We start from the raw sequence: 19,640 nt of genomic DNA on the forward strand, positions 1-19,640 counted from the left end.
GTCATGGTTTAGGGAAATATGTAAAGCTCCTAATTTGGCCTTATTAATGTTATTATGTTATTTATTTATTTTTTTTTGTTTTTTCTTCACTCCTCACATATTTCAGAAACAACTAGTTTGTTCCATTACCTAGTTGTTTCATTGTTCAAATGCAGCCCTGATTTTATGATGGCTGCATTGTCTAAAAACAAGTTTAACATTTCTTTCTGTCAAACTGCATATTTGTAATATCCTAAGATTATAAAATAACTATGAAAGTGTGGATGTTTGCAAAAAAAATCATAATCCTGTAAAATTGAAGTTACTCCTCTCATTGGAATACAAACATGTCTAACTGAAGGGGCCTATTATGTTGTTTCCAATGGTGCAAACCACAAAGAAGAAGACGACAGGAAGTAGTTGGAAGATGATAGCGCAGGCATGTTTTTAGTGACTTATCACATGAACAAACTTATTCATGTGTGATTTTAATAGTGATTTTTATTGAATGGAAACACCGCAATTGCAAAATGTTATTTATTTTAGTTATTTTTTTAACATCAGCAGAACATTGACAAAGTTTTGTGCACATTTGTAATAGAAACGCAGCTATAAATACTTTTGCAAGGCCCTGGTTTATGATAACAGAGAGCTGGTGTGGGAACTCACGGCTGTAATTCCGGCGTGTTTTCTGGTATAGCGATGGTGAAGGAGGCATTAGTAAACTGCGGTGGCCGGGCTCCAGCCACCACAGATATGATGGCAGGGGCACTGCGGCTGCCCAGCCCGTCGGCTGCCACCACCGTCAGCAAGTACTCTCTGTCACGCTGCAGAGGAAGCCCCGTCGTCCGTATCTGGCCACTCTTCCTGTCCACTTCAAATCGACCGTCACCACCTGCACATAAATTGGTGGACAAGACATTGAAAATCAGTGGGAAAAAAAACACAAGCAGCAACAGAGCTGAGCTGCCATGATGGAGCGCTCTGCAGAGTCGTTTCTCATGCACAGTTGGACAATATGAATGACAGGCGGCTTCGTTTTGCCTCCACCTTGATGCTACAGGAGCTGAATATGAAGCTTCAGAGCAACTACATGCTAAAGCATTTTAATCAAGAAGTCTACCACCATGGTAGCTCATCTGGCCCTCCACCAGCACAGGGTCGGGTCGTTGCTGAACATCCTCTGATTCTGTGACAGCTCATGGGTTTTTCTGTCATTTCTGACTTGTGGACTGTTTGAGAACAGACTGACATATGCAGGACTTTAAAACGTTGTCAGTGAGCGGAGCTGCCAGCTCTAACCCGTTCAGCAGGAGAACCGTTTTGCCACACAGTGGAAAATGTCCACAACGGATAAGCCGTAGAGAGAACCCCCACACTATCGACGTCTCTGTATTTTCCTAACTTCTTTGGAAATATGGATATTCAATATCAATTTCAACACTGAGAAATGTACAAACAAATAACGCTAAGCCCAAAATTACTTCCAACCCTGGCAGATTTAGATTCAGAATTATTCAACAGAGATGTTTGTTTCTGATAGAGAAATAAGAAGAAGCATTTTTCAGAAGATAAAAAGCGATAAAATGAGTATTGGTTTTTGGAAAAAGGGAGGATTTCTTTTTACTTTTTATTAAAAATGACAACTCAAAAATAATGCAGCAAATAACATTTGTTTTACACCCACAATTCATCACTGTAGAACTACAGCCTATAATTCAGTTTAAAATCTGCTCATGTTCTGCATGTTTTCTAACCAAACAGTGGTTAATAAGGCAAAATCAGCAACAGAGTAAGCAACACTTAACAACTGTGAAACTGGAACCATGGATGAAAGGTCTTGTCAGGTGCTAGTCTGTTTTGAGTTGTTTTGAGATTTATTTATTGATTTATTAATTCTAGTTATTATCATTCTGCTTCTTAGTCTCTTTCTTTAATTAGATCTACCTTGTTTCTGTTTTATTTTAGTGATTGTTTATTATTTCTAAATATTCTTTAATGTTAGAATAATTTCCTAGTTCCCACTGTACTCTTCCTTGCCCCATGTCATTCTCTCTCTATCTCTTTCCTCACACCTGGAACCCATTTCTAATCTGTTCCTTGTTCAGTGATCAAGGTCCCCAGTATAAATATAAATCATTCTAAGTGACTCCTTGCTGATTCCTCCCATTATTAAATCCCATTAAATCCCATTTTCTTCCACATAATTTTCTTGCTGTTATTGCTCATGGATTCCTGTTTTTGTTCTGCTCTGTCTCCCTTTGTTCCCTGTGGTTTCTGTTCATCCTTTTTTTTTTTTAGTTAAACCTTCATTTATTTGATGCCTCTGCCTCTCCGCATTTGGATCCACCTTCACCATACTGAATCATAGCATGTCTGCTCCAAAAAAGTCAGTTCCTAAAGGCATAACTTCAGGAAGGAATTTTCAAAAACAAATTTGACCCTGTCGAGGGTTATATAATTTGTTGTAACACATGATGTGTCAGTGACACATGACAGATCACAACATGGCTGAATTGAACGTTTCAGCATTAGCTTTTGTGAAATAACATATTGGTATAATGCTAATGTTTAGTACTGTAGTGTTAGTGCAGCTACCTTTACAGCAGCTAATATTTTAGCCAGCTAAAACATTAGCTAAACATTTTAGTTAGCTAACAAAGGTTAATGCCGCTACCTTTTTAGTTAGGTAAAAAGTTAAATGCACTAGCTCTAGTTAGCTAACTAAAAAGTTAGTGCCACTTATCCTAAAGAACTACTGATAACATAATGAGTTTAAATATTGTCCTAAAACTAAAGTCTTCATTACATTAATGCAAGCATGTTGGAGTTGATAAATAAAAACAAACCTGCTTCAGTCAATATGACATGAAAAAAAAGCAACCTACCATCAGACAGGAAGTACTCCACTTCACCATTAAGACCTTCGTCTCCATCCTGAGCAATGAGTTTGTAGACCAGATATCCGGCAGTTGCATCTGGGGGAACCACTGCAAGGTAGGGAGCAGGAACCATGCTCCATTCTGGGATGTTGTCGTTTACATCAGTCACAGTCAGCTCCACTCTAACCAGGTACCACTCCAAACCTAAAGGGCAACAAAAAGACGCAGGCAGTTTAGAGTAGGTGTACTGTTGTGGCAGAAAGATAATATAATGGATAGTGAACTGTGTTTAAGGGATTTTTCCTTTTTCTTGCCATCACATTCTTAGTCTGTAACCTTTAACAGGTACTTTAAAATGTCACAGCGGCTGACAGTCTGCCCAGTAATTTAGCCAATGCTGATAATGTGGAAAAAAGAACAAGTGATGCAATGGAGGATAAAGGACAGGTAAGAACTTTTAAGGTTTATCAGTTAGCAGTAACTCCTAGTATGGGGAAGTTATATCAATGAGAGCAGGTGGGATTATTGCCTGGCTCTGGTGGAAATGAAGTTTCTTTTGCAGGTGAGAGAAAGTGACAAAATTCTATAATGAAAGTAAAAATGGTGGTTTGACATTGAAGACATCAAAGTTTTAACAACAGAGAACAATTACTTGCTAATTTAGCTTTGACTGGGCATATCTGAAAGGTTGTACCCAGCAAACAATGTGTGTGTATGTACAGTATGTATACATTTTCCTTCCACAATGGTAGAGTTAAGTAGCAAAGAAGAATTTATTCATGAAAACCAAATACCTAAACAAAAAAAAAAAAAAACAAGTTAGGGAGTTTTACTGTTCACAGTCTTCAAAAAGAACCTTCTGCAAACACACACATCTATGTTTGATGCACATTGCTCAACCATATTTAACAGACATTCACATTTGAGCAGTGGGTGAGACACTAGCAAAATAAGGAAAGGAGCTGGAAAACAGCACAATAAAAAAAGTAAAGACATATCAGCACTAAATTCAGTCTGATAATAGTCATTTTTTAACATATAATTTTTTTTCTGATAAACAGAGCTGGGTCAATATTAACAATCAATATTCTTGTTGCCGTTTGTTTAGGAAGAGGGAGTGCAGGGTGCTGGTCATGTGGTATTTGTCTGGTCATATAGTGATGATGCAGTGCAGGACTGTGATGTGTTTAACTGAAGCAGGGATGAAGTGGTCAATGGTATTATCATTTTTTTCCAACATTTCCAAAAATTAGTTAAATATTTACATGTAATATAACATAATATTGGTAAATATCGGGCATGATATTTAAAGCAATATTAAAATTGATATTGGCCCAAAATTTTACATTCCTTGCATCCCTTCAAAGAAATTTCTGAAATATTTTAGGTAGTCCAAAAATAGTCACACCCATATCAAAAATGATCAAATAAGCACTATATCATAACATTATATCAGCAAAATTACAGTTTTATTTTCATAAATTACAGTTTTGTTTTATAATAAATAGACTTAATTTACTTGTGCAACTTAATCAACTGAAATCCAGAACAAAACATGATTAGTAAATGAAAAATACTTGAAGGGAACTCAGTATGAGAGTTTTGGCTTAGAAAACAATTCAAAGTGCTGTAGAGGAAAGAGAGACTGATTACAGTCATATACCACATTTTACCAGAAGTAGTTCTAGAGGATAAATTTTCATTTGTATAATAGACTAAATCATTCAACTTTTGTTTCAAAAATAAAAAAGTAAAACCATGACACTGGTATTTGTATTCAAGGTCATCATACTAACCCAGTCACACTTGATTTTTGCTTTATATTTTTAAGAAGAGACCAGAGGTTTATAATCAAAAAAAATTTCACAAGACAATCTCAGCATCTAAACTAGTAATTACAATCAGTGCACTTAAATGCATTGGGAATAGCAATCAAAAGAACACATCAGTTCACTCACCCTTTACACACACACACACACACGCACCCCCCTCCCCCCCCCCCCCCCCACACACACACACACATACACACATATCAACACACACATAGCACAGCTTTCTTTACTAGTGACAGCAGGCAAGTGAAGGAATGATTGAAAGAGAGGAACCAATAGACTGGCATTTTGGGATTTGATAGCTGCTAGGAAGACAAAATACTTTGTAAATTAAAAGCTTTGCATTGTTTGGACTTAGAAGTCACTAGAAAAGTTTCCAAAATTTCCCATACCCCTTAAAGATTTTCATATTGTGTCCTCTAACTACCACAAAGATTTTATGGTAAATACCAGCCAGAAGTAGTGCATTGCTGTGTAGTATTAAATAAAACACAGTTTTGAGTTTTTCCACAAATACAAATTTGAAAAGTGTGACGTGCATTTCCATTCAGTCCACCTGAAGCAATACTCTGTAGAATCACCTAGAATCACCTTTTTGCTGAGATTAGAACTTTGAGTGTTTCAAGATGAATCTCCATCACCTTTCAACATATCAACAGCTCAAGTTCCAGCCCATTCTTCTTAGCAAAATAGCTCATCTTCAGTCAGACTAGATTTGTGAACACAATTCTTCGGGTCTTGACATAAATTATGTTTTAGATTTGTGTCTGGACCTTTATCTGGTCATTGTAACTCAGTTTCAAGTCTATTGCAGCCTTCAACATGTTGTCTACCAAGATTGCCTTGCATCTCGTCAACCTTGACCAGCTTCTCTGTAAAATGACTAAAACAAATAGTCAAAATGATATAGCACTAATACAGGTTGATACGTACTAAAGAGGAGGAGGAGACATGCTCCATTATGCTTAATAGACCAAGCAAGGCCGGGCTGAAGTAGAACAGTCAAAGCACGGTCACATAGATTTTTTTCTCACACACCTTTCAAGGTCCACAAGACATACCGAGCCGAGTTCCTGTCAAAGCCCTCCCTCTCCAGGATACATATGTGTGGTTTTCAACAGTACAGTAAACACAGCGATAATGGCAGAGAGGAATGACTATTATGAGTTCACAAGTTCATCACAGCAGGAAATAATGGTTGACGAGCTGCAGCATCTCATTTTGTTTTACATGTTATCAGGGAAAAAATAACGGAAGACTTCAGTGGGACATTCGCCTGCTCCATCAGGGGAGTTTAGAGTTTTGGTCCAACAGAACATACTTCTTCTTGACCTTGGACAATTGCTCTTCAAGATTACTGCTGTTTGGCAGAAAAAACTGCTTCTGGAAGTCAAATAGTTGGGGATGTTTTCCATACCCACAGGATTCTGACCAATCACATAAGAGTTTCTTATGCAGAGGGTAATGAGACATTTGCCAGTGGCTTTGTATTAGGAAGGGGTCGATGACATGAGGCTGAAAACAAAATGACGCAATTTTCGTCACCTGAAGATAACCGATTACGTCACATCCTCCCCATCCCTGACCAATCTGTTTTTCTTGGTCTTTGTGATGCCATTTGTTGTCTAATGTTCATTAATATGCAGTTGTAATTCAACTGGAAATGAATTACACACAGGTAAACTGTTTACTAGTTAGGTAAATATTTAAGGCAGTTGTAAAAACAAAAGAATCCCCGTACATTAATGTTTGTGGATGGAACGTGGCAAAATGTGAAACATTTCAAGAGGTTGGGTATGTGTGGCTTTCCTCCAAATGGTTTTACCTCCACAAAAATACAGAGAACAAAGTGCTGTCTGAATGACAAGACACCACGGCGTAATGGAGAGCACAGCCGGAACGAAGGAAAACGAGAGTCGAGTGTCGTATGAACGGGATTAAGACCGTAGTGCTGGAAGGAGCTGAAAAATGACCCCACGGTTGTTATGGAAACTGAGAAAACAACGAAAAAAAGAAAATGGTGGAATTAAGAAGGGGATAAAAAAAAGCAGCAGTGGCAAGCAGTTGCATAAATCAATGTCATTAAAGAAGAGAGGATACTGTATAGGGGAGCAATACAAGGAAAACACATAAGCAGACATCAAACGAAGACAGAAGAGCAGGGTTAACCAGCCACAGCTTACAATAAAATACATAGCACTGCACTTGACTCTGGGGTTCAACCAAAGAGAGTGTTGATAATGTCTCCCCCTGTTTCTCTCAGAGGGTGTAACAGATTCAAAATTAATTGGCTAAAGGACAATGCAGCTTTGGGGAAGAAGGGACGTCATTACCCAGATAATAAATCACCGGGCTAATATTCCGTATGCTTTGCCAAAATGCATCTCTCTTTCTGTCCCCTAACAATTTCTTTCTCCCGCTCTCTTTTCCCTCTCACGAACACTCATATATTCACACAAGCACTGCCTTTCTTACTAATGACAATCATCACTGGATTAGTTTGTAATGAAAGACCATAGGGAGATCCAGATTGGTGCAATGGCCATCATTCACACTAATGCATTTTACTGGATCCAATATCCAGAGGAACAGTGGGAACTGGGATCAGGAACGGTTTTACTGGAGGCTTCTTCCTGGGCCTGTTTGCTACTAACATTTGCAGTTTAGAGGATGTCTAACTTATTTTTCTCTCATTTTGTTTTAGACTACAGGTATACTATGAACAGCTGAAAAATTGTGTACAAAAACTTCAATTTATATTCAACTACTCCAAAGTTGTAATACTAGAGGTGCAGCGATTGCAGTTTATTTGGCCGATCACTGATCACAATCCTTAAAAATCCTGACCTGCAGATTCAGATATTGACCAATACTGTCGTTTTTTTTGTAAGTGAACAGTCTCTCAGAGCAGAGCAATAGAGGACAGCGGTTGATTTTTAGACCATGCTGTGTTATTCTTATGTTTTTGCTTCGATGTTCTGTCACATGTTAGTCTGTCTGGATCCAATATAGTTGAATTGATCGTTGCTTGCTCTCATTGGCTCCTTTCCTTTCACTCTTTCCTTTCCGCCTCTTGTCGCTCCTTCTCTCTTCCTGACTAATTTAGTTAGTCAGTTTTCTGCCTTTTCATTCTTATTATCAAACGCACATCCATTTTGCATTTATCAATACTAAATGCAAAGTTTATTATTAATAAACTCTCTTTTGTCTAGGTACAGACAAAAGAAAGTTCCTTTTGTCTAGGTAGAGGTTAGCCAAGAAAAACATGAGTTTTATGATCCTGTCTCCAAAGCCAAGGGCGGATCCCAACCAGATAACAAAGTTTTACCTGATATAGTCTTCCTTTCTATTCCCCCTTTTCCTGTGTTCTTCCTCCTCCTTCGCCAGACAGAGGATGTTACTCTGTTTTAATGCTGCATTTATGGTTCTGCAAATCTGATTTGTCCTTCCTTTCCTTGCCAATTTAGTTAGTCAGTTTTGTAGTTGATTTTCAATATTCCAGTTTCATTTTGGCATGGTCCATTCATTAATCTGATGTGATTCTCATTTCATTATTCTATATCTAAAAAAAAAATATATATATATATATATATATATATATATATATATATATATATATATATATATATATATATAGGCTCTCATCCTGGCCGCCCAGGAACAGGCCCTAAACACCAGAGCAATAGAGGCTCAGATCTACCACACCAGACAAGACCCAAGGTGTAGGTTGTGCGAGGAGGCCCCTGAGACAGTCCAGCACATAATGGCAGGGTGCAAGATGCTGGCAGGGAAAGCATACATGGAACGACATAACCAAGTGGCGGGCATAGTGTACAGGAACATCTGTGCAGAATATGGACTGTAAGCCCCGAGATCAAAGAGGGGAACAACCCCAAAAGTGGTGGAGAATGACCGAGCTAAGATCCTGTGGGACTTCCAGATCCAGACAGACAAGATGGTAATGGCGAACCAACCGGACATTGTGGTGGTGGATAAAGAACAGAGGAAAGCCGTTGTGGTGGATGTAGCAATACCAAGTGATTACAACATCAGGAAAAAGGAGCATGAGAAATTGGAGAAATACCAGGGCCTCAGGGAGGAACTGGAAAAGACCTGGAAGGTGAAGACCACAGTGGTGCCTGTGGTCATCGGGGCCCTCGGGGCAGTCACCCCCAAACTGGAGCAGTGGCTCAAACAGATCCCAGGAACAACATCAGACATCTCAGTCCAGAAATGTGCAGTTCTAGGCACAGCCAAGATACTGCGCAGAACCCTCAAGCTCCCAGGCCTCTGGTAGAGGACCCGAGCTCAGAGGATGAAACAGACCACCCGCGGAGGGTGAGAAGGGAATTTTTATATATATATATATATATATATATATAAAACCTTTTTGTCGGTAGTTAACCTTTTAAAGAAAGGTTAATTACAGTATAATTCAACAATGTCTTACTGGTTTTCACAATTGTTGACTGTATGAAGTTTTTATATATTTTTATGTTTTTATGGTGTAAAGCACTTAGAAATGCCTTTTTGCTATACAAATACTCTTCAATAATTGACTGAAGGAAGGAACAATGGTGAATCAGTGGCATGAATGGACTGATGCATGGGGTATGGGGTGTGTGAAGGTTGGTCAGTGGTGGTTCCATCCAACAGACAAACATCTGTCTCAAATAACCACAGACTATTAAAAGAGTTAAAACCAGCTTAGACTGAACCATTGTAGAAAACTACATTGCTGTTTGAGCCAGCCTCCAGTCAGTTGACCCCTGTCCCCCAGTGACTTACAACAGAACTGGACCAAGGAGTAATAAAGAATGGTGGCCATGCGCATGTTCTTCCCTGAGGAACCCGATGCACCAGGATGCATTGTGGGTAGAAGTCAAGCTGACAGAGCAGCGCGGTGCTTCAGACACCTTTGGTCCATCCATCCATGTGGATCTTACTTTCACATATACCAACTACCTAAGCATCACTGGACACCTCATAGACCACTTCATGAAAACTGGATTCTCTGCTGGCTGTGGACCACTGTGAGCTGAAGTTGGATCCTTACCAGAAAACAAAAATATTTCTGGAATAGTCTGAGGAGCAAAACCAGATGTAGAGGTTGATTAAGTCTCCAAATTCTCAAGATCTCAATCCATTTTGATCCATGAACGCTCTAACCAGCAGCCTTCAGAACATAGACATATTAAATTGAGGATATGCCTTTTGATGAGGCTTGTGTGGCAAATTAAAAGCAGCTTTAGAAAATTACATCCCAAATGAATGTATTGAGCACACTTTACTGTGTTAAAAATGTGTTCATGCTGTTTAGACAGCAGAAGAGGGACCAACGTAACACCGGGGTCATACTGGCATGCTTCACTGGGATAAATAAACTAATGAATAATGTGTCACAGTTGGATACAAGTTTACATTTTCTCTCCATTTCAAAGCTAAAAAGCAATTTATTTTCATTGACCTTGTCATATTAAACTGAATAATCACCCAAAGATAAGGGAAGGTAGAAGCAACGATGGGAACCACACAGTGACAACCTCACTATTTTGAAGATGTGTTTTAAAGTACAATAATATTTTTTTAGCCAACAGAAAAAGGAAGGCGAAATAATAAACTGTCAAAGTTAGCTGAGGTCTGAGCAACCGCTATTACAACCAAACAATTTTTCATATTCACAGGATGTCAAATCCACTGATTATTGTTCTGCTCCTACACTCCCCGAAGTGGAATGCTTTTAGCACATGGTTACAAGCTGGAAACCAGCAAACCAAAACGCATAAAACAGAGGCAGAAGATACAAGAGCACATCACATTTAAATCAGCATTCTGAAGTTTAAAATGGCTCTACAAACTGCAACAGCTCCAGAATAAGCCAACAAAAAATATCACATTCTTATCTTTGCCTGACATCAACCATGTTTTGTCACTTCAAGGGTGCAGCATGATCCTACAGGATGAACATCTTCCTCTTACATACTTTACATTCGCTGAACAAACTCCATTTAATTGTTCTGTAGTAGTTTTAAATTCTTGGGGGTACTATGACAAAATATATATATATATATATATATATATATATATATATATATATATATATATATATATATATATATATATATATATAAAAGCTGGTAGCTCTTGAATTGGTAGCTGTATTTCCTCCTTCAGCCCACTGGCTGCAATGTCGACACCTTGAGATGCCGTGAGACCTAAATTCTGAACATCATGGTATGGAGTGCATCCCAGTTCCAGTTTTCCATGTCTGGCATATAACCATTCATTTTAACTTTTAAACTGGTTATATTGATCCTGTGTCCAGACAGAGGGATAATCAGTAGCCCAGCATCATGATCTGTTTTTTCTGAAGATCCTGCAGCTTCCACTTCTCTTCCTAACATGATGCCTCCTCACCCTGACAGCACCAAACTATTTTTTTATATTAGACAATTTAATTTCACATAATTATCGCGGTAGAAGCCATTTGTTTGTTAAATACTTAATGAAACGTATTTGCCTTGTTTGGCGTTTGTTGTAAATGACTTATACTCACAAAGAACGAGGTAATTAGTCCAAGTTTGTCGTTTATTGAATGTTCAGAAACTACAGCGGCTGTGATGAGCCACAGCAAAGGTAAAACAACCTGAACAGGTGATCAACTTTAAACCACTTGCACATTTTTACTCTCCGTCTTTCTCTGTTATTTAAGCACACCCATTGCCATGGCAACCTCCTGCGCTCCACAAGCAAACCAGAGATTATGTTAAAAACATAACAACCAGTCCGTTACAATATTAGGCTTGTAGGCTTCATATTTATTTTGCGATTATTAATAAGCGTTCCCCCGAATGCTGTTCTGCTCGTTATTTTGATCATGGAACCGAAACGCACAGAATTGCGCAACACCTTGTTGAAACAATAATCACTGAGATTACTATTGTTGTTGGGTCATTAATTTGAGCACGTTATGTTGATTTTTGTTGTTGTTGTTCTTTAATAAAATACGAACGTTTTAAGCGAGTCAGAGGACGTGCTGCTCTCAGCCTCCTGGCTGCGTTCAGTTTGTCATCTAATGTCGAGATCGACTCAAAACCTTCCGCGATCGACATATTGCACCGCTGCTCTAGCAAAGCACATACAGTTCAGAAACAATATGAAATTAGAAAAAAGCTATTTATTAACTGATTAAGTCCTGTTTTAGATTGTTCTTTAAAAACTAATCAGTCACGGTTGATTAGTGGGTGAACTCGGCTGCACAGTGAACCCATTAATTTTTTACAGCAGACAGCCGCTCCTCTCTTGAGGTACTGTGTACCCCCGCTAAATCTTTTAGGGGTACGCAGTACCCCGCCGTACCCCCTTACTTTCACCACTGCCTATAGCCAGTTATAAATTATTTGTAATTATCGCTATCACTTACTTCAAGTTGTTTCACTGTGTTGCTTCCATAGAAGTTCCACTTGAGCCTCTTATCTGAATGGCTTTACAGTCATTAAAGTTGCAGTATGTAACTTTTATAAAAAATGTGTTTTACGTATCTGTTAAATATATCGTGACAGTTTGTTATGAGACAGATAACCTGTGAAAAGATCGATCTACTCCACCTCCTCTCTGAAATAATTCTGGAACGTTAAAGAAATGCACCACCGACCAAAAACAACCAATCAGAGCCAGGAGGAGGGGCTTAGTGATGTCACTCATTCTTATGTACTCGCTGCTAAATGTGCGAATGGCAGAAAACAACTTAATGTTACAGGAAAACCTTTTATCTGCTGTCGTCGATGGCCATGCTAACTAGCTGTAGCATTCACAACAAGATCTGCTGATGGGGAAAAGCTGTAGTGGTAGCAGAGAGCAAAGGGGTGAAGGGGATGAGCAGCGCCCACGAGATTGTGACTGACAGTATTATGACCCGCCTTCGGGTTTCCACTTTTGCGGTGATGCTTCACAAACATCTTTAAAAAAAATTATAAAAGTTGCATACTGCAGCTTTAACTTTAGCCATTTTTCCATTGTCAAGTCTCATTTACATACGTAAATGTACATAAATACATTTCTGACACGAGTGCAATAATAGTATATGCTACATCATGATTGCCTTTTCCACCAAAGTGGTTCGAGTGTTTAACTGGTGCTAGATCTTACTAGGACCTTTTTTTTCTCCTTTTTTTAAAATATATTTCCACCTAAACAAACTCTAGCCCTTGTCCTGCAAAACATGGTGTTAACATGGAACAGGAACTAGAGTTTTGTGAGGAGCAGCAGACAAACAAAACATTGTGAGAGCCGTGTTTGAAGCTTCAGTGTTCAGTTTAGGTTTGGAAAGGTCAAATTCGAAACAAAAAATGGGAGAAACGGCAAGGCACTCACATTCTCACGCCCACACAAAGGAACATTTTTACCACTGCATACACATAGCTCAGGAAGAGCCAGTTAAATAATACAATCTTAAAAAAAAAATTAATTTAAACATCTGCAAACCAGACCAAGAGGAAAGAGCTGATTTTTACACTCTGTCAACCTGCTTTGGCCCTGTAACATCTGCACTGCCTCTGAGCCAAAAGCCTAGTTATCGTATAATGATTTGAGTGGCAGTGGGCAGAAATAATTGCAAAAATATTGTCAGTGGTGACCATCTTCTTCTGCAATATCACAGGGAGAAAAACCGAGTGAGGAAAGAAGGGTGGGTTAGAGTGTTATGGTTGGAACTAAAAGATGCAGCTGATTAATCTGTCTGTCAGTACAGTCTTTTTTTATGCTACATTATTACATAATGGATGTGCCATAAATCTGTCAGAGTGGAGGGCACTCGATTTAACAGCTGATAAATCAAGCAAAGAGCCATCCCTCCTTTTCTGGCCTCCTTCGATTACCCTCATCAGCACCTTTCTAACTCCCTGCCTCAAAATTTTCGTCTCAATCCATTTCCTCCAAGCAATCTGTTATGTTGATGCCATAGTGTGGGACTTCTCTTTTTCGGTGCCCCATCTCCCTTCTTGTTGCAGTGGTTCTCATTAGCTTTAACAAAACTTAATGGCGTGGGAGTCGAGCAGAAACCAAAAGGTTTGAGTGAAGCTTAAAACAATACCTGCACTGCGAGCGCGTCCGCGGTGGATTCATGCGCGCGCGCTTTAGAGCTCTGCCCTCAAAACGCTCTCGCATCTTTGTTCAAGCGGTGAATAGAAGAGAGACAAAAGATAAAAAGCAAAGAAGAAACTTTAATAAAGAACTGAGATAAACAGAGAAAAAAGGGTAGAGAAGGACAGTTAATTAAATGAGCTCCATGAGGATTAGGAAGGGCTATTTGGCTCTTAATGGTAACGGTTCCGTCCACAACGGATGGAAAGCTGTTGCTGCGCTTGGCGACTTTTTTCAAACTTTGCCATAGGAATGCCAATTAAATCAGTGGATTAGAGGAAAAAACAGAGATAGTTGGAGTGAGGAGGGAGAAGCGAGATCAAGCTTTGGTTCTTCTCTAATTGCAAATGATACAAATGACTTTGCCAATAGTTTCTCTGTTTAGTCTTCCAGCACCTTCTCATAACTGAAAACCCTCTCATAGCCAATAATGTGCTAAGAAATGAGCATGTTGTCTGAACACATAGAACAAAAGCAGATAGACAGACAGACAGATTAAAATAAGCACATGGGCCAGTTAAAAATCAGTAAATCAGCTGTGAAGATATGAATGTGGCTAACAAAAACCTAAATTCTAATGAAGTTTACCATTCATTTTAATATCCACATAAAGACAAATAAGTGCAGTAATAAAATGGCTATGAATCCATCGACCATGATGGATCACCAATGACAACACGCTGACAGCTCCCAGAAAGTGTTTCATATTCCTAATAACTTCCTGTTGTATCTGTATTGCTAAAAGAAAACAACATTTCATGGGATTAAATATAATTTCGTTTATTCTTCATGTTCCCAAGCATAAACGGGAAGCAGTATAAAAATACCCAGCAATATCGGTTATTTTCTTTCTCAGAAAATGCCCAAGTAGTAAACACAGTGACACATTTAGCCTTTTATCTGTCTCATTTCCTCAAGAGACCAAAAGAGAAAGAGAAAGAAAAGATTAACTAGCACTTAGCAGCTAATGCTAAGATTGGCAAAGAAAAGATTGAGTAAATATACCCAACAAAAGTGTCTTATTCCTTTTTCACTTAAGTGAAAATGTATGGAAAAGTAACACATTGTAAATTCATTGTTTTCCAATGTCCAATTTTTAAAGCTGCAAACTTTGAGCTGCAGTCGCCAACAAGGAGGAACAACTTTCCATTAATTACCAAAAGCAGCCGTTGGCCTTCTACATACAAAAATATGCCAATCCCTTCCTGAGGTCGCTCTACTTCCAATGTGGACCAAACGCCACCTCTGCTTATTGTTCAGCGCATACACACTGTCGCTCTGCTGTTAAGCCCTGGCTCTGGGAGTAATGCAAATCTTAAGCACACATTTGGAAGACAATGTGTTCCCTTTTAAACAGTCCACTAATGATCAAATCCTTTAAGTCCAGCCGTGTTCAGGTCGGTTTGTGTGTGGTTATAAACCGGTGTGAGTTGAATTTGGAGTTGAGTTGAGGTAATCTCTGTCATCTCCAGTTAGTCTCATTAAGGTGTGTTGTCTTTCTGTAAGGACTACAGTCTTCTGTTTCCCGTCCCTTTAACATTCAGTGGACGTCCAGTATTATTATGAACATGTTGAAACGAGGAAAATCCCAGGCTTTAAGCCAATGTGATCTATTCTTTCTGCCAAACTATGTAATGAACTTTCATTTAATTAGTCAAACTGAATTTTGTGTGCACTCTAGCGTGGAAGAAAGGACCTTGAACTTTTGTTTTTTGAACCACTTTCACTCTGCTTCATTCTGTTTTTGATGTGGGCACAGGATCAAATGAACGTGTTCAACATAAAATCTGGTGTCGCTTGATTATCCGCACTTCTGGACACAGAATTTCCAGGTCACATAAACCCAAGCAATGAAATATTAAGATCAAATGGGAAAATGGTCCTGACGTCTGTTTCTCCATGTCAAAATTAAAATAGAAAATATTTGAAACCAAAACAGTTTAATTACTTTTTCCTGTATGATTTAAAAGCAAATAAGTTATTATTTTCTTTCTTTTTTTTTTTTTGTCATTTGAAAATGAAAAAAAAACACACAAAACAAATGATTGATTCTTCTTTGGCCATTTTTTTTTTAAAGCTAAAGTACAAACATCATTCTGAACTTAATTATTTACCTGAAACCACATCCAAGCAACTGCAAAAGAAATAATACATAAAAAAATAAGTAAATAAAGTCCTAACCCAGCTGCCTTCAGTATCCAAACAGCCTCACACACCATGGGAGTGTTTCTAGCACCAGACAGGGATACTGTGTCTGTCTTTGGAAGATGTTTTCCCTGCCAGGTGAGCTTTCTATTCTGCATGCAAGTACAAATTGTACCCTGGATCGTGTGCCAAAGAGATTAGTAGATATTATTTTTACAATCAAATCTCAGCAAAGATATTTAAAAAGAAAATACCTAAACAACATCACTGATCGTATCTAGTGATTTTATTGTTGCATACGAGTTTTAATAATTTACAAAAATCAAACCGAGATTCTGATCATTTTCTGATCATTTTTGTACTGCCACTTCATGAAATGTTACAACTTTACATTTAATTACTGTCACATAATGAAACTGAGTAAAATAAATTATCTATACTGTTTTTTTCTTCATTATAACATTACAAAAAGACAAACCTTCATTTTTAAACCGAGGGTGGTTCGGAGGCAATAACAGTAAACTGCTGCCGCATCTCTGGCTCCTTTATGCTTATTGTTCCAGCTAATTACATGCAGCTGTTGTTCTCAATTCCCTCACAGAAGAAACTTTATAAACAATTTATAGATAATTAAGATTTAAATTATATACAGAATCGAAGGTCCTAAACACGGATGTTTTTGTTTTATCTTAAGTCAAATCTACAACTTTAACAAATCCACCCAGGTTTCTTTACAGATTAAAATAAATAATAATAATTTTACACTCACTTTTGACCAAGAAGATGTGTCTGCTGTGCAACACACACCTACAGACAGGACAGGTTAACCATTTACTCAAAATATACATTGAAAACCAGAAGTTTACATACAACAATAACAAAGATGCAAACATCCCCCCCTCCCCGCCTCCCATCCTCCTGATAGACCAAAGTCAGACCAAACGTCTCTTGTTTTAGGTCAGTGCGAATCACCAAAATTATTTTTATTTGCTAAATTCCCCAATAATGAGCGAAAAAACCAGCAAAGATGTAATTACTTAATTTCATGTATTAAACATGTCCTTTCTTGCACAGTAGAACTTGGAATTGTTGTCTGAGAGACAAACTTTTGTTCTCAACTCTGTCAAAGGCAAAGTGCTCTGATGGCATCAGACATGTGTTAAAAAAATATACCTCTATTCATTTCTATGAAACACACACTCCGTTTCTGATCTGTTCTACTGAGGAGGGCCAACACCCATAAACGCAAATGTCAAGCATACATTGAAATGCCACAGCATTCCGACTCCAGGCTCTTCTTCTGTGGTTGTGTAGTTCAAAACTGATAATGAAAGATAAATATTTGGTTGAACAATACACCTCTAACACTGACCACTGGCTGTCTTAGCACAGGTTACAATATCTACAAGTCAATCAGTCTCAACAATTAGATTGGTTAAGTAATTCCTATTGCTGTGAAAACTAGTTTACCTTTGCTTAGTTTAGCTATTTTTTCCCTTTTCAGAAATAACTTCTAAAAGAAAACAACGTGATGAAAACAAAAGTCTTTGATTTCATTTGTGAAGATGAAACTGGCAGCAGTTTTTTTTTTTTTTTTGCTTAATGGCTACAATAATTAACTGTCACACTGTCGCAGGAATTACTAATCAAATTTCCATTGATTACACAATCCATTAATCAAGTCTGTACAACATTAGCACTTAATTCTTCATTAGTTTATGTGAGATAATATCCTAATTACAAAGAGTGTGCTAATAAAGACGGCATCACATGATTTAGTCCTACTTCTTTTTAGGTTTCTACAAACGTTCCACTGTTTTTTCTTTCTTTTTTTTTTTTTTTTTTTACTTTCAGAACAGCGAGACTGCAGAAAATACTCTGCATCATTTTTCCAATTTCCTCCTCCTGCATATTGGTCCTCCTGTCGAGTTCTTTCTGCTGATTGTACAAGATGGAAGCTAATTGTTTCATCTCTCATTTATGCTTAGTTCCAGCAGATGCAGAAGGCGAGCACAGTGGGTTTGGAGACCCAAAGATAATGAGAGATAAAACCATGATGGATCTGGCAAACTACTAGTTTGGGCTTAGTGAGAACGGCAGCTAGGAGCTGGAAAACATGGACTCCTGTCCAAACCTTTGAGATTGGCACTATTCTAAATGTGAGGGGAAAAAAGGATAGGAGAGAAAAACAGGCAGGGTGTGGTGTTATGCATCAACTTCCTGTCTGCAATTTTAAACCATATTAACTGTGTTTCCACTGGCCTTAAAATTTTGCAAATTGGAATTATGAAAATAAATTTGTTTAATGGAAACATGCCAATTTAGGAAAAAAAAGTTTTTGGGCCAGGGTCAGCTGGTTTTATGGCCGTTTTAAAATTAGTGTGTTACACAAAACTGTAATGGAAAGACTTTTTTTCACATCATACAAGTCAGATGATCAACACCTGGATGTTACCGCTGGTGGAAAAGAAAGAAGTGTTAATTTAACTCTGAAGAGTGTGGACTATATAAACACTGAAAAGGTGTTAATATCAACTCTGTGGGAGTTAACAACATAATTCCCAGTGTTGATTTAACTCCCACAGAGTTGATATTGACACTTTTTCAGTGTTTATATAGTCCACACTCTTCAGAGTTAAATTAACACTGGGCTTTTTGCTGTGGAAGCAGTTGGAGGATGATGGTACATCATGTTTTTTAATGACTTATTGCGTGAATAAACTTATTCACGTGTGATTTTAATCATGTTTCTGCAATTGAAAAATTGTGGGGGTGCAGGGGGGCGGCGTTTACAGTGGAATGTAAAAAACAAAGTTTTGTAACAGAAATTCTGATATAGATACACTGAGACAAACAAGTTGTTTCTATTAGTATTTGTAGATTAACAGAGAATATTGGCTGCTCACCTCACACTAACCTTTAAACCCAATATTTTTTGGGCAATCTTGAGAAAAATCAGTCAAATCAGACAAATGCGGGGATCTGTTGATTTCGTGCAAATTTGTGAAAAACTGGAGGGAGACACTGATGTCTTGAGGGCCACATGAAAAGCTGTGGCGAGCCAAATCTGGCCCCTGGGCCTTGAGTTTGACACATGTGACCTAAAGGAATGTTAGAGTTCCACTTTGGTTCTGGATGTAGAGCTTCAGTAGCAAGACAAGCTTTCTAAACACCATCAATAGATTTGATTTTCAACATCGATTAGCCATAAAATGGAGTGTGAGTTTCATCTCAGTCACAATTATAGACAAACACAATCTTATTCAGTTGATTAGAAACAGATGCGATTTTCAAGTCTCTCCTAGAGACACCGAGTAAATTAGCCAGTGGAGGCTGGAAAATGTATGCAAAGCCAGCAGCTGCTCAGAAATCATTTTCTGTTTTCACTCTTTTCTACAAATCTCCTGACAAACAAAATTACTTCCAGAGTATTCAGAATCCACCACTTGGTATTGTCTTTGTAAAGTTCATGAACAAAAGTTACAGTAAAACCCAAGTGTTTTCACTAAGGCTGATATCAAACAAAAGGGCCAAGACTTCGACTTGACATTTAATTTCACTGAATATATTAAAACAACTTTATGAAAAACAAGGATTACCAAACACATTCCAAAATGCAGACAACATAATAACCAGGGCTTCTGGACATTTCTTGGTTTTC

At 38.1% G+C, this 19,640-nt stretch overlaps 1 protein-coding gene across 1 annotated transcript in view; it reads right to left on the reverse strand.

Moving 5' to 3' along the window:
- LOC103462246 (neural-cadherin) overlaps positions 1-19,640 on the reverse strand; it is a 353,789-nt gene that overhangs the window by 249,604 nt on the left and 84,545 nt on the right. The window contains exons 2-3 of the mRNA XM_008404906.3: positions 2,868-3,065; positions 649-874 (exon numbers count right to left, since the gene is read on the reverse strand). Coding sequence (XP_008403128.2) covers positions 649-874; positions 2,868-3,065 — 424 coding nt within the window. The remainder of the gene's footprint in view (positions 1-648; positions 875-2,867; positions 3,066-19,640) is intronic.

The sequence above is a fragment of the Poecilia reticulata genome, chromosome 3 (assembly GCF_904066995.2).
Source record: "Poecilia reticulata chromosome 3, P_reticulata-male-v2, whole genome shotgun sequence".
Classification (NCBI taxonomy): domain Eukaryota; kingdom Metazoa; phylum Chordata; class Actinopteri; order Cyprinodontiformes; family Poeciliidae; genus Poecilia; species Poecilia reticulata.